Below are 18,612 nucleotides of genomic sequence, written 5' to 3' on the forward strand. Positions count from 1 at the left end.
CTAATTCAGTGGTGGTGAGTTAAGATAGTATTTCTGACACATCCGCACTTTTAGCACACATTTGCAAGCAGGCAAAGTAACCTGTGTGTGCTGAGGCATGTGTGATCACTCAACTTTGACAGGACAAAAAAAAAAAGACATGCTTCGGGCTCCCGAGTGGCGCAGCGGTCTAAGGCACTGCATCTCAATGCTAGAGGCGTCACTACAGACCCTGGTTCGTTTCCAGGCTGCATCACAACCGGCCGTGATTGGGAGTCCCAAAGGGCAGCGCACAATTTGCCCAGCGTCGTCCGGGTTAGGGTTTGGCCGGGGTAGGTCGTCATTGCAAATCTTAACTGACTTGCATAGTTAAAAGTTCAATTTAAAAAAAGAAATTAAACATGCAAACGAAAGATAACGTGTCTAACATGCACCGTTATGCAATTATTAGGAGACTAGATGCACATAGCTAATCCTGGCTACCAAAGTTCTAGCATTAATTTACTGAGGCAAGCAGATCAGAGATGTCAAGGTGGTACCCAAGCATATGCCATGTGTATATGGGACACACACACACTTGAGGTTTTATTTTGCCTCCCAGGTATTTACATTAAATGTATATAATTACTGTCGCTAGGGGGACTGTGACATTAGTGAGATCTTTGACATTTCTTCATTCTTGGAGAACGACTAGTTCTGAAAACGAACGTTTATGTCTCAATTTTACCTATAATTCAGGTATGTAATGTGCAAAAGTGCAATATGACTCAAAATATTGAGGTAACATGGTTAATTACATAGTCCATGAGTTTGATGATGTTTAAAGGCAATTGAAGGGAGTTTTAACTGACTGAAAAACTGCTTGGCATTTTCCCCATTGTAAGTAATGGAGTTTGGCTAGGTTGATAACGGTTTACATGAAAGGGATTAACATGGCGTCCGAACTTTATGTACTATTTTCAACGTAGGCGTTATCTACATTAGGCGAACAGAGGCCCATTCTCAGCAACCATCTCTCCTGTGTTCCAATTGCACGTTGTGTTAGCTAATCTAAGTTTATCATTTTAAAAGGCTAATTGATCATTACAAAAACCCTTTCCAGAGCGCGCACTGATGCTGTAACTAGCAAATGTGTTGTCTTTTCTGCATTCTGTATGTGAACGATGAGCTGAGCCTTGGATACAACCAGTATTGCACCAAATGGGCATCACTCTTTTGCATACAAAAGTGGCCCAGCCAGAGCCCGGACTTGAACCAGATCGAACATCTCTGGAGAGACTTGAAAATAGCTGTGCAGCGACGCCCCCATCCAACCTGACAGAGCTTGGGAGGATCTGTAGTGAAGAATGGGAGAAACTCCCCAAATACAGGTGTGCCAAACTTGTAGCGTCATACCCAAGAAGACTCAAGGCTGTAATCACTGTCAAAGGTAGTTTAACAAAGTGACATTTTTTATACATTTGCAGGAATTTCTAAAAACCTGTTTTTGCTTTGTCATGTAGATTGATGAGGGGGAAAAAATGTATCAATTTTAGAATAAGGCTGTAACGTAACAAAATGTGGAAAAAGTAAATGCAATGTACGTGAATTTGTCGCAATACTTTTGGTCCCCTAATTTGGGGGGACTATGTACAAAAAGTTCTGTAATTTCTCAACGGTTCACCCTCAAATTAAAAAATGTATCATTTTAAATCCGACGTGCTGGAGTACAGAGCCAAAGCAACAACAAAAAATGTCTCGCTGTCCCAATACTTTTGGAGCTCACTGTATACAAAGAAAATCCAGAAATCATCCTTCATAGTATAACCTAGTCCTAGATCTGTTTGTGCTGGCATGACGATGGGACGATGACAATAGGAGTTGGCAAAACAGCACAAACAGATATGGGACCAGGCGATCATAGCAGTCACTCACCCCATTGAGGCTGCCCTTTCGATTAATGTCCTGCAGCACAGCCTTGTCTAGACCCAGCTTCAGACTGGCTTTATCAAACATCTCCCTCTCATAGGAGTTCCTGGTGATCAGCCTGTACACTTTCACCGCTTTACTCTGGCCGATGCGGTGGCAGCGAGCTTGGGCCTGGCAGGGACACAAACGGTGGCAGTTTCACACACACAGCTTGAAACAGTTATTTCACACGGGCATTCAAAGTTTCAGGTTTTAATGTCACGTGCACAAGTACAGTGAAATGCCTTTCTTGCAAGCACTAAATCCAACAACGCAGTAATCAATATCAATGTAGTACAAAAAAACAATGTCATACTGCATGCCCACATGAAATAGCTATTATACCATTTCATACAGTATGAAATTGTATCCAAAGCGACTTACGTATGTGCATACACATACAGTGGTGTCCCCAGAGGGAATCAAACCAACAATCCTGACATTGCAAGCGCCATGCACTATCAACTGAGCCACACAGGACAACATGAAAGCATGAAATCAGAAAATGAGTATAACACTTCTTAGTCCAGGACTAGGTTTAAGTCAAGGTCCGGAAAGTGGTGCTGAACTTTGTGTTGACTAACCTGTAGGTCGTTCTGGGGGTTCCAGTCCGAGTCGAAGATGATGCAGGTGTCTGCAGCGGTCAGGTTGATGCCCAGGCCCCCAGCACGGGTACACAGCAGGAACACAAAGCGGTCCGAGTCCACCTTACAGAACCTGTCGATCGCTGCCTGGCGCAGGTTACCCCGCACTCTGCCGTCGATGCGCTCATAGGTGTACCTAGAACCACACATATAACTTATGAACATACTGTAGCAACCTCAACCGAACGACCTCGTCAAGAGGTTCGGATCTCTTGGCGTAACAGTGAAGGTGTTGGGCTGACAGTCGCAGGTTTGAGTACTGGTCGGGCTACCCCCGAATTCGCTACAATACATACAGTACATATTATGTATTCAAACATATTCATTCATACTGTGTTTTCATTTAGATTTTTGTTGTTGATGCGATATTCATATTGTATCTCCAATTAAAATGCTTGGTCACCTCTTACACTGTATATTCCACTTAATAAATATAAAATCCCCTATGGATCACAGATATCCTGTAAAAATGTGTGTCTAACACAGATGTATCATTATGTCATAGAGTGACAGCCATTAATATTGTTATACACATGCGCCTTTCCTGTTGTTCTTGGAACTATCCCGCAAAATCATATATTTTTCCCTACTTGATAAACTCAACACAATTGCAGTCTTGGTCCGACTCTTTTTAGACTAGAGCAGAGGGTGAAGGGGATTGTGATGTGCGCACACAGAGCAGAGCTTGAGCCCAGTCCAGCAGCCCCAGCCCCAGCCACGCTCTCAACTCTATCCTCAGCCCCAACCTAACCTCCTCTGGATGAGGTAGTCCTCCAGGATGTCCAGGCAGCGCACCATCTGGGAGAAGACCAGCACCTTGTGGCCGCCAGCAATCAGCTTCGGCAGCAGCTTGTCAATAAGCACCAGCTTCCCCGCTGCCTGAATCATGGCCTGGAGCTGGAAATCCCAAGCATCAGGGCTGTGCGTTTTCCTGAAGCTATCCAGGATCTTCTCCTCCGCACCTGGACATGTCCAGAGAAGATAAGGGAGAAAAAAGGTCTACTTAAAATGCATTGTAGAGAGCCTTGTGAAGGTCAGAGAAAATCGGTATGAAGCCATTTCCATAAAGTCAGGATGGAATTAAATATAGTCCATATATAAAGGACTCTACAGGTCTATGGATGCTAGAAGGAATACAGGTCAGGTGTTAACAGATTCGTTCAGCCGTCGACTCATTTTATTACCTTTGATCAGGTACGGGTGGTTGCAACACTTGCGCAGCTCCATCATGGTGTTGATGAGGTTGGGCATGTTGTGCTGGTTGGCCCCCTTGGCCAGGAAGGTGAAGTTCTTCTCCAGGATGGCCCGGTAGTACTTCTTCTGCATGTTGGTGAGCTCCACCTCGATGATAGTCTCCTCCTTGGGCGCCAGGTTCTTCTCCACGTCGTCCTTCAGCCGCCGCAGCATCATGGGCTTCAGGATGGCCTGAAGCTTCTTCACCTGGAGGAAGAGGAGAGCAGGGTTGGTGTGAATTCCATTTCCAATTCAGTCAATTCTGGATGTACATAAAATTGACTGAATTAAATTAAAATTGACCCCGACCCTGGGGGAAGAGGACAGAGGTGGTCAGGATCTGATGGTCTGCAGTAATGAGACTTAGCAATATGTTAAGTTTAGACTCAGACAAAACAATTGTTTGTTTAGTCTGGGCTGGACAACCAAGCGGCAAGTAGCCTAGCAGTTAAGAGCGTTGGGCCAGTAACCGAAAGGTTGTCGGTTCAAATTCCAGAGCCAACTAGGTGAAAAATCTGTCGATATGCCCTTGAGCAAGGCACTTATCCAAAAGGACTTACAGGAGCAATTAAGGTTAAGGCAGTCTGCTAAATTATTAGAATGAATGTATAAAATTGCCGTAGACACAACAATAACTTACAGTGGCGCTACTCATAACAATATGTTTAAATTATCTGCAGAAGCAACAATTTGATAACACGGATTCAAAAACTGCTTGATGATGTAAAGTGCAGACTTTGTTTTGTTCAGTAGCATTTTAGCTGTCATTAAGTGTATGATACAACGCTTAAAAGGAAATTGCTGAGGGGTATCTACGAGAAAGAATCAACATTCCCATAGATTCCTGTATATTCCCATGGCAAGTTTCCTATACATTCCTATAAATTCCAAAGGAAAGTTACCAACTTTCCCCCACAGTTTTCCCACCCTAAAAGAGTACCCCTGAGAAAATCACCTGTTCCTCAGTCTTCAGATCTCCAAACTCCTCCAAGAAGAGGCTCTCTGAGGGGAACTGTAGGGGCTCCAGGAAGTTGAGCAGACTAAAGAGCTCCTCCACTGAGTTCTGCAGGGGGGTGCCTGTCAGGAGGACCTTGTGTTCCTACAGGAGTTAGGGTTTATAGTTTTTTTTTCATGATACTCAAAGACAACATCATCCAACTCAGAGATCCTACTCTGGCTGATTACAATTTTTATTTTTCTGCTGTACTTCCCTCTTGACCAAGGGGGGGCATCCATGCTACTATCAGCCTTGGCTGGTGCTGAACTGAATTGACTACAAAGAACAATGCAGATGGTCAAGAGAGTTAGCTAGCTACCCCCTCACCAGGTTCATGAGCTTGAGGCCCTCCAGAAGTTTACAGTTGCGGTTCTTGAGGCGGTGGGCCTCATCGATGACCACGCAGCGCCAGTGGATCTTCTTCAGCTCCGGGCAGTCGGCCATAATCATCTCAAAGGTGGTGATCACTCCGTGGAACTTGTACCCGCCCAACACTACATTTCCCTATACACAGAGAAAGACAAAAGGAGGAAGAAAAAGAAAGATTGGGGGGGAAACATATTAAAATCAAGACAATTGCAGTGGCAACACATTGCGGTCCTTCCTGATCAAATGCATAATATTCGTCATTCCGATGTGCATTCCATAATGCCAGGCGTTCTTCTGTGAAGTTGTTCCATCTTGTAACGCTAGAAGACAATAAATCAAACCTGCAATTGTGTTTGCTGCCACACGGCACTCTGTCCCCTTCACCACAGCAAAACATTCAGGTAAGATTTCTTCGGGCCTGAGCTGGAAGTGGGTCACGGTTCATTGCTCATCTATTAAAGTCGGAACGGTCGGAACGAAACACCTCCCAAAAAACAAATAACGATGAGCATGCTTTGTTTTTCTAAAACAAGAAGTCATTGCTTCATTTCATTTTTGTGACCTGCGTCTTTTAACCAATGTATGTTAAAATAAATAATTTAGATACAGTAGTAAAAACAGAAAAACAGAAATAGTTCTACAACTGAACATCAAGAATCAACAAAATGCCTACCCTGACACAAAAGTCTGATTTATTATAGTTCAGGGCTCTACTCAGATTTTTTTTTTTTTACAAGGATTACAAGTAGAAATGAAGCACACAAATAAGGAGAATAATTTAAGTATGAGTGTTTAAATGATAATAAATGACTCAAAGTTAATGAATATATGTTTTTAGGAGTGATCCGTGCTCAAATCAAGCACAATCATTAGGTGAGAATTTTGCGGTTGACCCTTTAAGGGACGGGCCATTACCGTGGTAACTTGGGCACTCGCTGGTCTATGATGAAGAACATCTCCAACTGTGATGTCTTCCTAGCAGCAGACAGTTGCAGCAAACTCAAACGAACATTGAAAAACAACCTAGCTTGTGAATACAATTATACAATTGGCCAAGAAACACAAGGACAAAGTCCCACTATAGTTGCCTTCATTGTCAATTTGACCAGCGGCGACCCATCGTTCAGGGCACACCTGTTAAGCTAAAACATTTTTAAAATACACTGCTCAAAAAAATAAAGGGAACACTAAAATAACACGTCCTAGATCTGAATGAATGAAATATTCTTAAATACTTTTTTCTTTACATAGTTGAATGTGCTGACAACAAAATCACACAAAAATGATCAATGGAAATCAAATTTATCAACCCATGGAGGTCTGGATTTGGAGTCACACTCAAAATTAAAGTGGAAAACCACACTACAGGCTGATCCAACTTTGATGTAATGTCCTTAAAACAAGTCAAAATGAGGCTCAGTAGTGTGTGGCCTCCACGTGCCTGTATGACCTCCCTACAACGCCTGGGCATGCTCCTGATGAGGTGGCGGATGGTCTCCTGAGGGATCTCCTCCCAGACCTGGACTAAAGCATCCGCCAACTCCTGGACAGTCTGTGGTGCAACGTGGCGTTGGTGGATGGAGCGAGACATGATGTCCCAGATGTGCTCAATTGGATTCAGGTCTGGGGAACGGGCGGGCCAGTCCATAGCATCATTGCCTTCCTCTTGCAGGAACTGCTGACACACTCCAGCCACATGAGGTCTAGCATTGTCTTGCATTAGGAGGAACCCAGGGCCAACCGCACCAGCATATGGTCTCACAAGGGGTCTGAGGATCTCATCTCGGTACCTAATGGCAGTCAGGCTACCTCTGGCGAGCACATGGAGGGCTGTGCGGCCCCCCAAAGAAATGCCACCCCACACCATGACTGACCCACCGCCAAACCGGTCATGCTGGAGGATGTTGCAGGCAGCAGAACGTTCTCCACGGCGTCTCCAGACTCTGTCACATGTGCTCAGTGTGAACCTGCTTTCATCAGTGAAGAGCACAGGGCGCCAGTGGCGAATTTGCCAATCTTGGTGTTCTCTGGCAAATGCCAAACGTCCTGCACGGTGTTGGGCTGTAAGCACAACCCCCACCTGTGGACGTCAGGCCCTCATACCACCCTCATGGAGTCTGTTTCTGACCGTTTGAGCAGACACATGCACATTTGTGGCCTGCTGGAGGTCATTTTGCAGGGCTCTGGCAGTGCTCCACCTGCTCCTCCTTGCACAAAGGCGGAGGTAGCGGTCCTGCTGCTGGGTTGTTGCCCTCCTACGGCCTCCTCCACGTCTCCTGATGTACTGGCCTGTCTCCTGGTAGCGCCTACATGCTCTGGACACTACGCTGACAGACACAGCAAACCTTCTTGCCACAGCTCGCATTGATGTGCCATCCTGGATGAGCTGCACTACCTGAGCCACTTGTGTGGGTTGTAGACTCCGTCTCACTAGAGTGAAAGCACCGCCAGCATTCAAAAGTGACCAAAAACACCAGCCAGGAAGCATAGGAACTGAGAAGTGGTCTGTGGTCACCACCTGCAGAACCACTCCTTTATTGGGGGTGTCTTGATAATTGCCTATAATTTCCACCTTTTGTCTATTCCATTTGCACAACAGCATGTGAAATTTATTGTCAATCAGTGTTGCTTCCTAAGTGGACAGTTTGATTTCACAGAAGTGTGATTGACTTGGAGTTACATTGTGTTGTTTAAGTGTTCCCTTTATTTTTTTGAGCAGTGTATATAGATATTTTTTTAAATATACAAATAGCCTGTTTTCCATGTTATTCTGGCATTAATTCGTGTCACATATGTTTGCAAACAATGTAGGAAAAAATGTAATCCTTAATAATGAAGCCACATACAAACATTGTCTCTTTGAGTAAGGCAGCTCCAAAAAGCAGGTGTTTCAGCCGAGCTCAGTGCTTCTGTCACTCATTGGGACACTACATCACTGTAGAATCTATAGGGAGAGCTAAGCAGTTCAAGGCCCTTTGGGTGCTGCCATAGATTTACAGTAGAAATGCCCGTCCAAGAAGGCTCAATGTCATTGGCCACAGATAAAATGACGTCAAATCACGTTATATCTACCGTAGCTTTGATTGTACTGAGCATGTCAACATTATACTTTCAAAATCTTAGCTAGCTAGACAAGCAGCCATCATCACAAATCATTAGGGTTGGAAAGGGTCGGAAATTTTCCATGGAAAGTTAAGCCCGGGAATTTTGCTTAAATTCATCAAAAAAAGTTAGCAAATAACAGTGGAGCACCCCCTTATCCACACCAAAGGGACAGTAGTGGAGAAGGTGGAATGTTTTAAGTTCCTGGGCGTACACATCACAGACAAGTTGAAATCGTCCCCCCACACAGACAGTGTGGTGAAGGCGCAACAGCGCCTCTTCAACCTCAGGAGGCTTGAGAAATTTGTCTTGTCACCCAAAACACTGACAAACCTTTACAGATGCACAATCAAGAGAATCCTGTCAGGCTGTATCACAGCCTGATACGGCAACTGCAACGCAAGGCTCTCTAGAGGGTGGTGCGGTCTGCACAACGCATCACCGGGGACAAACTACCTGCCCTCCATTACACCTAGAGATTGAGAAACAGCTTCTATCTCAAGGCCATCAGACTGCTAAACAGCAATCACTAACTCAGAGGCTGCGGCCTACATTGAGACCGAAATCACTGGACACTAATACATGGATCACTAGTCACTTTAAACAATGCCACTCTAAATAAAGGTCTACATATCTTACATTACTCATATCACATATGAGACCCAATCACTGGACACTTTAATAAATGGATCACTAGTGACTTTAAACAATGCCACTTTAATAATGTTTACATATCTTACATTACTCATATCAATCACATGTATATCCTGTGTTTTATACCATCTACTGCACCTTGCTTATGCCGCTCAGCCATCGCTCATCCATATACTTATATGTACATATTCTCATTCACCCCTTTAGATTTATGTGTATTAGGTCGTTGTTGGGAATTGTTAGATTACTTGTTAGATATTACTGCACTGTTGGAACTAGAAGCACAAGCATTTTGCTACACTCGCATTAACATCTGCTAACCATGTGTATGTGACAAATAAAACTTGATTTGAACCTTTTTGTGGGATACACATAAGGCAATTATAGGTCTTGTGGTATATTTTGGTTAAACTATCCCTAATTCAGTGGAATTGCAACCCTCTGCATGCACAGGGCATTCTTCCATCACATGTGCAGTGCACTCTTCCATCACATGTACAGCTAATTCTCAAGATATTGCACACTAATGAGATGCTATTGAGCCTACACTACTACACGGTCCGAGCCAAGGACTACATGCTTTCTGGTAAGTTTTGATTACAATACTGGGTGGGGTGAATATATTTTATATGACATGCATGATTTTTGTTAACTAGTAAATAGTAGCCTACAGCAAAGTGTGTTTAAAATCATTCTAATTTGTTAATTTCTGCTAGTTCGTTTTTGCTACCATGTGGGTTTTAGCTTGATTGAGCCTGCTAACTGAGGAGTGGTAATTCACCTGTTTCCATACATGTTTCATTTTAAAACATTTATATTACAAAGGAGTTGCTTAATCTAACTGCTTAACTATTTATCTGTACATGGAACTGTATTTGGGAAAAAAAAAAAGATGTATTCTAATCTTTATAGGAAAATGCCATCTGATGTGTGGAGACATTTCACTCCAGCTAATGTAGAAGGAAAAGCTGTGTACATTTGCAAATACTGTGCCAAATCATATGTGAAGAATACAACAAAGATGCTGAATCATCTGGCCAAGTGCATAAAGTTCCCTCAGCGCTCACAACGAGCAACCTGACAAAAGTTCCTCTACTTCTATCTGAGGTGAAAATTATGAATCAGACACCTTATCGATAGCAACAGCTCATGGTCCTCCTGGAATCAGAAGGTATTTTGACTCAATGGAGGAACGTAGTCAGAGAAATGCTGATGAATGTCTTGCTCGAGCTGTGTATGCAACTGGTTCACCTCTGATGCTCACAGGCAATGTGTATTGGAAGAGACTTCTGAATGTTCTTCGCCCATCATACACCCCTCCAACTAGACATGCTTTATCTACTAATTTGCTGGATGCAGAGTTCAAACAAAGTTCAAGTGAAGGTCAAGTAAATCATAGAGAAAGCAGACTATTGCAATCATCTCTGATGGGTGGTCGAATGTTCATGGGCAAGGAAAAATTAACTACATCATCTCCAACCCTCAACCAGTATTCTACAAGAGCACAGACACGGGACAGACACACCAGTCTCTACATTGATGACTGCCTTCAGCTCATCTGCAATGACCTTGGACCACAGAAGGTATTTGCACTGCTGACAGACAATGCTGCGAACATGACGACAGCTTGGTCTAAAAGTGGAGGAGTCCTACCCTCACATCACACTCATTGGCTGTGCTGCTCATGCATTGAATCTGCTCCTCAAGGACATCATGGCACTGAAAACAATGGATACAATCTACAAGAGAGCCAAGGAAATGGTTAGGTATGTGAAAGGTCATGAAGGTATAGCAGCAAAGTGAGAAGAATAAGAGCATCACATTGAATCTGCCCAGCAACACCCATTGGGGTGGTGTTGTCATCATGTTTGACAGTCTCCTGGAGGGAAAGGAGTCTCTCCAAGAAACGGCCATATCAGTGTCTGCCGATATGGACAGCCCCATCAAGAGGATCCTCCTGGATGATGTATTTTGGGTGAGTGGTAAGCAGCCTGAAACCTATAGCAGTAGCCATTGCCCAGCTTGAGGGAGACAATGCCATCCTGTCTGATTGTCAGACTCTGCTTGCAGATGTAAGAGAAGAAATTGTTAGATTACTTGTTAGATATTATTGCACAGTCGGAACTAAAAATACAAGCATTTCGCTACACTCGCATCAACATCTGCTAACCATGTGTATGTGACCAATAAAATTAGATTTGAAATCTGTACTGCCCTGCCTACTTCACTGTTGCTCCAAGCAGGGGAAACAGCAGTTCTGAAATACATCAAAAAGTGTGAAGACTTCTGCGTGAAGCCCATACTGGCAAGAGCAACCCGTCTGGTTCAGAGATCAACAAGGCCTATGGTGTCATCAATACCGTGTCTCGCCACCTTTGCCTGGATGAGGGCAAGGTTCTCGGCAGTCTGGCGAAGTACACTTCCAAGCAAGGGCTTTGGGATGGAGATGCAATATGGCAGTCGTGCCAACATATCTCATCAGCCACCTGGTGGAAGGGACTTTGTGGATCTGAGGCTCTTTCCCCGGTTGCCTCCATCATCCACCAAATCCCACCAACATCACCCGCCTCAGAGCTCAACTGGTCCTTGTTTGGGAACACACACACACACACCAAAGCATGCAACAGGCTGACCAATACAAGGGTTGAAAAATTGGTGGCCATCCGGGCACATTTGAGCCTGACAATCCTCAACGAGGTCGGAAAGTGACAGTGAAGATGAGGCCTCAAAGGCTGATGTTCAAGAGGTGGACATTGAGGTGGTCCAGGGAGAAGACATGGAAGCCTGAGAGAAAGACAACCTAAACCTTAGTTTCTAGACTATCATTTTACAGATAGATAGATGTATGTTGAAAATGTTTTTGGGAGATGTGATGGATCATTGGGGATCATTCAATATACCCTTTTGTTGTTCAGTGAAATCATCCCATGTGAAGAGTAAACTCATTTAAAAGTTCAATTCGTAACTAAATAGCTGATTTTATTTCTATTGGAAGGATTTATAATTTGCAATTATGTCTACTTATGATAAGGTAAACATATCCAATGCAACAAAAATCTACATTTAAAAGGTATTAATATTAATTGCATATATTCCCGTTAATTCCCATATATTCCCACGGAAAGTTTCCACTTCTGAATAATCCCCAAAATGTGCAACCCTACAATTCATGTCGACAATCTACTAGAAAATTCTTTTCAATCCTTGTCATATGAAGAGAAATTATAGATCAAACGTGTTCGTCGGCCATTGGAAATGAACATTACACAACAAGACGAATGAGTGGTATGGAAGGAATCAGTTACTAACTGCGAGAATTACAAAGCAATCAATATTTGACTTCCCCTGACTGCTATTCGGTAGAGGGTGTGTGGCCCAAGTCTGGGTTTAAACCCCTAGTCGATTTCCGCAGCCCCACAGGAATCTACTTAGCATAATAAAAAAATCCACATCAAAATCAGTCAGTTTAAGCTAGAGATATGTATTTTTTCTTGCATTGGATGCTTCTCAATCTACCGCATCAGCCAATGCCGCACTTGCGCATCTGCGGTGAAAGGTGGCAGAGCTAGGAGCGGTGTTTGTCAGACCATGAGACATCCCGAAAATCGGTCTTCTCACAAACTTCTTTAGTGTCTGAACATTGGCCCACAAACCAAAGATGAGACTCTCATAAACAAGATGGTGTTCTCCGTTTTGTGCTACGACCCCCACAAGCGTCTTGGGACTCGTCTGAAGTCAGTACAGCCAATCTGTAGCGTCCGAACAGTTTGGGCTATACAGTAATATGACACCTCTGCGGAAAGGTAAGTCTTGCACGAACAAGTTGGTTGTTTTGCTCTAGGACGCCCACAAGCCCGAAGGTCCCCGTATCAGTTTAAAAAATGAACGGAAGTACAGCCCATTCGGAAAGTATTCAGACCCCTCGACTTTTCCCACATTTTGTTTAGAGCGTTAGAGCGGTGGACTAGTAACCGAAAGGTTGCCAAATCGAATCCCGGAGCTGACAAAGTAAAAATCTGTCATTCTGCCCCTGAACAAGGAAGTCAACCCACTGTTCCTAGGCTGTCATTGAAAATAAGAATTTGTTCTTAACTGACTTGCCTAGTTAAATAAAGGAAAAATAAAAATGACATTCTAAAATGGATTAAATACATTTTTCCCCCCTCAATCTACACAAAATACCCCTTAACGACGATTCAGACCCTTTGCTATGAGACTCAAAACTGAGCTCAGGTGCCTCCTGTTTCCATTTATCATCCTTGAGATGTTTCTACAACTGGTGTGCCAAGCTTGTAGCGTCATACCCAAGACTCGAGGCAGTAATTGCAGCCAAAGGTGCTTCAACAAAGTACAGAGTAAAGGGTCTGAGTACTTATGTAAATGTGATATTTATGTTTATTTCTAATACATTTGCATGTTTTATTTTTATTAAATGTTTTTGCTTTGTCATTGTGGGGTATTGTGGGTAGAACTGATGAGGGGGAAAAAAATATAAAAAAATGGTCCATTCTAGAATAAGGCTGTAACGTAACAAAATGTACAAAAAGTCAAGGGGTATGAATACTTTCCAAAGGCACTGTACATCCAGCAGACAAGCAATGGCTCACCCTTTAGTCTTCTGACAATTCATACACACACACAGCTTTTGTTTGACCCATAGGGAAAAAAACACATTACATCTGCATATCTTGTGTAGATTCAAACACACGTACACAGTGGTGCAATTTCATACATACACATTCAATGGCTCACCTCAGGAACCTTTGCATCTTAGTATGCATGCACACTGCATCTGCCCAACATAGTCTCACATCCACACATACCCTCACCCATGCACGCACCATTGTCTCACCTGCTGGGCCTTGTGATACATCTCGCAGCTGCCTACTGTCTCACACACACAGACCATGTTGGCTCACCTGCTGGTCCTTGTGGTACATCTCATACTGGTGGATCATCTGGCGACTGATCTGGCTGCCGTGGTAGACAATGACGTTGATCTCAGTCCAGGTGCGGAACTCCCTCTCCCAGTTGGTGATGGTGGAAAGGGGGGCGATGATGAGGAAGGGTCCCCGCAGGCCCATGGAGAACATCTCAAAGAGGAACGTGATGGACTGGATGGTCTTCCCCAGGCCCATCTCGTCAGCCAGGATGCAGTTCTTCCTATATAGGAAGAGTCGGGAAAACATGGTGATGTCAAACGCACAAAAATATTTTCAAAGAATACAAAAAGGGGTGAGGGGTGACAATCAGTGGCCTGCTGAGGGAGAGTAGAGCTAATCTCCGAACCTAGAACCAAATCTCATGTGTGCATGCCAGCCAACTCGGTTTGATTTTGGGGGGCTGAGGTTTTCAAATCTGTACTGAACGGAAGTAACAGTCATGAAGCCTCTGCCAAAGCCAGTCCCAAGCACCTTCTCAAGAAGCCCACCTGTTTACAATCCAGGCTGCACAGAATGACAACATGTCATGGAGGTATCCAATGTTTTGGATGCAACTATTTCACAGGTTAGCAGTGCAAAGTTAATCCACCACCGCACCAGAAGATATCATCTTCATCTCAAACGTGACAGATTAAATGTTAATAGTCTGTCACAAAAGTTCATTTGAACACCTGATCTCCCCCTTTTGATCATGCCTGGTTTCAATGTGATAGTAGTCTATCGAGGATGCTAACTGTCCAAAAATTTATGAAGGGGGCATGGCGTTTTATGACAGAGGAATTTCACCATGTGCTTTTGCAGCATGTGCTATTCACCATGTGTTAACATATGTTTTGGGTCTTTGATTTGAGTGAGTGTGTAACAATTACAGAAGCATTTGTGTGAACAGTAACCTGTTCAGTAGTATTATAATGTAAGAGTTTGGTAGTATTATAAGAGTTCTAAACTTCAACATTCAAAAAAGTATTTTACACACGTGTCCATTACAAACTACGCAAGAATCGGAATGCGTAATTTGTCACCGGTACTTGAAAATGTGTAAAAAAAACAGTAAATACATTATGCTCCATACATACGGTATGCTACAACAGAAACGACAACACGATATACAGAAAATATGGCACTTACTTTGATTGGAACTCACATGTCCAATGTTATTATTTGTAGGGAAAACAGCAATCAAGGCAATGTGAGCACCAACCAGAAAAAGGGGGGGGGAAAAGTTTGTGCTAGACTGTGCAAATATCCGCATACTTCATCTGGGGTAACAATAGGGAGGTGCTTGGGCTCTCATTGAAGAGGGATGTTTGTCTGGTTCAGTAAAGCCTCAAACAAATTGTCCGCAAACAGTGAAATGGGCTACATTCTATGTGAATTAATGAGGCGGAACACACACGTTGAAATATAGTCTAGAGATAATTAGCAGGTAGCGTGTGTCTTGATTTGAGGACAGCGCGTGTTAACTGTCCTGTTGCGTAACAATCACATTTTGGAACAGTGAGTGCATTCTGATATCACGCGCATAAAACAATAACTCAGACTGGGGCAACTGTTAGAGCTATTTGGAACGCACACGTGAAAAGGTTAATAAGCACAATGTAGTGAGTAAAGGCCAAATTGGATTTGTACCAAAAACATTGCACGATCGATCATATTTACACCCTACATACCCTGATAGATAAACAAGTCCACAAAAATATATGCTTTATTTATCGACTTCCAAAAAGCATTTGATTCTATTTGGCATAGAGGACTGTTCTACAAATTTATTGAAAGTGGTTTAGGGGGTAAAACATATGACATAATTAAATCAAAGTATACTGGCAATACGTGCAGCATCAAAATTGGCAAGAAAACTAATGAATTCTTTAACCAGGGGCGGGGCCTTCGACAGGGTTGAGCACCACGCTCTTCGATATTTACATCAAAGAATTGGCCACTATTCTAGAAAAATCCTCAGCCCCTGTGTTTGTCTCCACAATTCAGAGGATAAATGCCTACTCTTTGCAGATATTCCTGTGCCTGCTTTCAGCCACAGCACATGGCCTATAGCAGAGCCTGGACCTGCTAGAGCAGTACTGCCAGACCTGGGCCTTGGCAGTAAAATATAGATTTTCCAGAGAAGATCCAGATCTCAGGGAATTAGACCAAAGATCTCATTTGGTACAAATATATAAAGTATTGCACACACTACAATTACTTTGGTTTAAAAATAAACTCAACTGGACTCAGAACGCAGGGTATTATATACCTTTAAAAATGAATTAAAATTGAAATATTAAAATTGGCTAAAACAAATTGAATGCGTCAATAAACCAATTGCACGTTATGGCAAGGAGTTGTGGGGTACACTTGCAAAACAAGATTTCACACGATGGGACAAACACCCCATTTTAACCCTGCATGCAGAGTTCTATAAGATTCTCCTACATGTCCAGAGGAAATTTAGGCCAATATCCACTAGTAATAAAAAAAAAAATACAGTGATCCACTCATATCATTACCAAGCCCTGCAATGCAAGATCTGAGCAAAGACAAGAGTCCACTCATCCAGCTGGTCCTGGAGTTCACAAACCTGTTCAACGAACACACTGAAGCCTCAGGACCAGGACAGCCAATCAATCAGAATAAACCAAATTACAACAAAGTCAAAACAAAACTACATTACCTATTGGGAAACAAAAGAACAAAGCAAATTGCAGTGCTATCTGGCCCCAATTTGACAGTACACCATGGCAAACTATTTGACCATGGTGACTGATCAAAACCTCACAATTATGGTGACACATCAAAACAAATTTTATTAGTCACACGCGATGAATACAACAGGTGTAGTAGACCTTACAGCTTACTTACGAGCCCCTAACCAACGATGCAGTTAAAAAATATATATGGATAAGATTAAGAGATAAAAGTAACATGTAATTAAAGAGCAGCAGTAAAATAACAATAGCGAGACTATATACTGGGGGGTACTGATACAAAGTCAATGTGCGACGGCACCGGTTAGTTGAGGTAGTATGTATATGTAGGTAGAATTATTGTGTGACTATGCATAGATTGCAACAGAGAGTAGCAGTGGTGTAAAGAGGGGGAGGGGCCAATGCAAATAGTCTGGGCAGCCATTTGACTAGATGTTCAGGCGTCTTTTGGCTAGAAGCTGTTTAGAAGCCTCTTGGACCTAGACTTGGCGCACCGGTACAGCTTGCCGTGCGGTAGTAGAGAGAACAGTCTGTGACTAGGGTGGCTGGAGTCTGACAATTTTTAGGGCCTTCCTCTGACACCGCTTGGTATAGAGGTCCTGGATGGCAGGAAGCTTGGCCCCAGTGATGTACTGGGCCGTTCGCACTACCCTCTGTAGTGCCTTGCGGTCGGAGGCCGAGCAGTTGCCATACCAGAAAGTGATGCAACCAGACAGGAAGCTCTCGAAGGTACAGCTGTAGAACCTTTTGAGGATCTGAGGACCCATCTCAAATCCTGAGCGGGAATAGGTTTGGTTGTGCCCTATTCACAACTGTCTTGGTGTGCTTGGACCATGTTAGTTTGTTGGTTGATGTAGACACCAATGAACTTGAAGCTCTCAACCTGCTCCACTGGAGCCCCGTCGATGACAATGGGGGCGGGCTCGGTCCTCTTTTTCCGGTAGTCCACAATCTCCTTTGTCTTGATCACGTTGAGCGAGAGGTTGTTGTCCTGGCACCACACGGCCAGGTCTCTGACCTCCCTATAGGCGGTCTCGTCGTTGATCAGGCCTACCACTGTTGTGTCATCTGCAAACGTAACGATGGTGTTGGAGTCGTGCCTGGCCGTGCAGTCATGAATGAACAGGGAGTACAGGAGGGGACTGAGCACACATCCCTGAGGGGCCCCTGTGTTGAGGATCAGCGTGGCGGATGTGTTGTTACCTACTCTTACCACCTGGAGGAGGCCCATCAGGAAGTCAGTCAGTTGCAGAGGGAGGTGTTTAGTCCCAGGGTCCTTATAGATTGCATCTGTGGATCTGTTGGGGACGGTATGCAAATTGGAGTGGGTCTAGGGTTTCTGGGATGATGGTGTTGTGAGCCATGACCAACCTTTCAAAGCACTTCATGGCTAGATGTGAGTGCTACGGGTCGGTAGTCATGAAGCAGGTTACCTTAGTGTTCTTGGCTAAAACAAGTTGGTATTACAGACTCGGACAGGGAGAGGTTGAAAATGTCAATGAAGACACTTGCCAGTTGGTCAGCGCATGCTCGCAGTACACGTCCTGGGAATCCATCTGGCCCTGCGGCCTTGTGAATGTTGACCTGTTTAAAGGTCTTAATCACATCGGCTGCGGAGAGTGTGATCACAGTCTTCCAGAACAGCTGGTGTGCTCATGCATGTTTCAGATTGTTTATCTACGAGAAGTGTTTAGTGGTGGATTACTACCTGAGCAGTAAGTCTACTATTCATGGGGGGAACTATGTATAGATTTGGGGGAGGAGGAGTGGCAGGTTTCCTACCTGTTGTACCAGTTGAAGAGCAGCCAGTTCATGCCCTCCAGCTGGTACTCTCTCAGCTGGTTCCCGTTTCGATAGTCTTTGGATTTGTCCAGCTTCTGCCACTTCTCTGGCTGAGGTCTTTCCTACTCAGAGTGCGCACACACACACACACACACGGATTGGCAATGTCAAACAACAGCATCACACACACATTGAGGTCGACTGGACGGGTAAACGTACTGCCCACGCCCACAAATGCACAGAATACCTGACCAACTCTC

The 18,612-nt window shown here is 43.8% G+C and overlaps 1 protein-coding gene across 9 annotated transcripts in view; it reads right to left on the reverse strand.

The window, feature by feature from the left end:
• LOC139535354 (chromodomain-helicase-DNA-binding protein 6-like) overlaps positions 1–18,612 on the reverse strand; it is an 80,873-nt gene that overhangs the window by 30,001 nt on the left and 32,260 nt on the right. For all 9 annotated transcript variants that reach the window (XR_011667104.1, XM_071334687.1, XM_071334686.1 and 6 more), the window contains 8 exons: positions 18,353–18,474; positions 13,845–14,088; positions 5,128–5,304; positions 4,759–4,902; positions 3,755–4,010; positions 3,322–3,532; positions 2,511–2,706; positions 1,894–2,058 (listed from right to left, as the gene is read on the reverse strand). Coding sequence is in view for 8 of the 9 variants with exons in the window: in XM_071334687.1 (XP_071190788.1) it covers positions 1,894–2,058; positions 2,511–2,706; positions 3,322–3,532; positions 3,755–4,010; positions 4,759–4,902; positions 5,128–5,304; positions 13,845–14,088; positions 18,353–18,474 (1,515 nt within the window). In the remaining variant the exon portion in view is untranslated. The remainder of the gene's footprint in view (positions 1–1,893; positions 2,059–2,510; positions 2,707–3,321; positions 3,533–3,754; positions 4,011–4,758; positions 4,903–5,127; positions 5,305–13,844; positions 14,089–18,352; positions 18,475–18,612) is intronic.

This window comes from Salvelinus alpinus, chromosome 12 (assembly GCF_045679555.1).
Source record: "Salvelinus alpinus chromosome 12, SLU_Salpinus.1, whole genome shotgun sequence".
Taxonomy (NCBI): domain Eukaryota; kingdom Metazoa; phylum Chordata; class Actinopteri; order Salmoniformes; family Salmonidae; genus Salvelinus; species Salvelinus alpinus.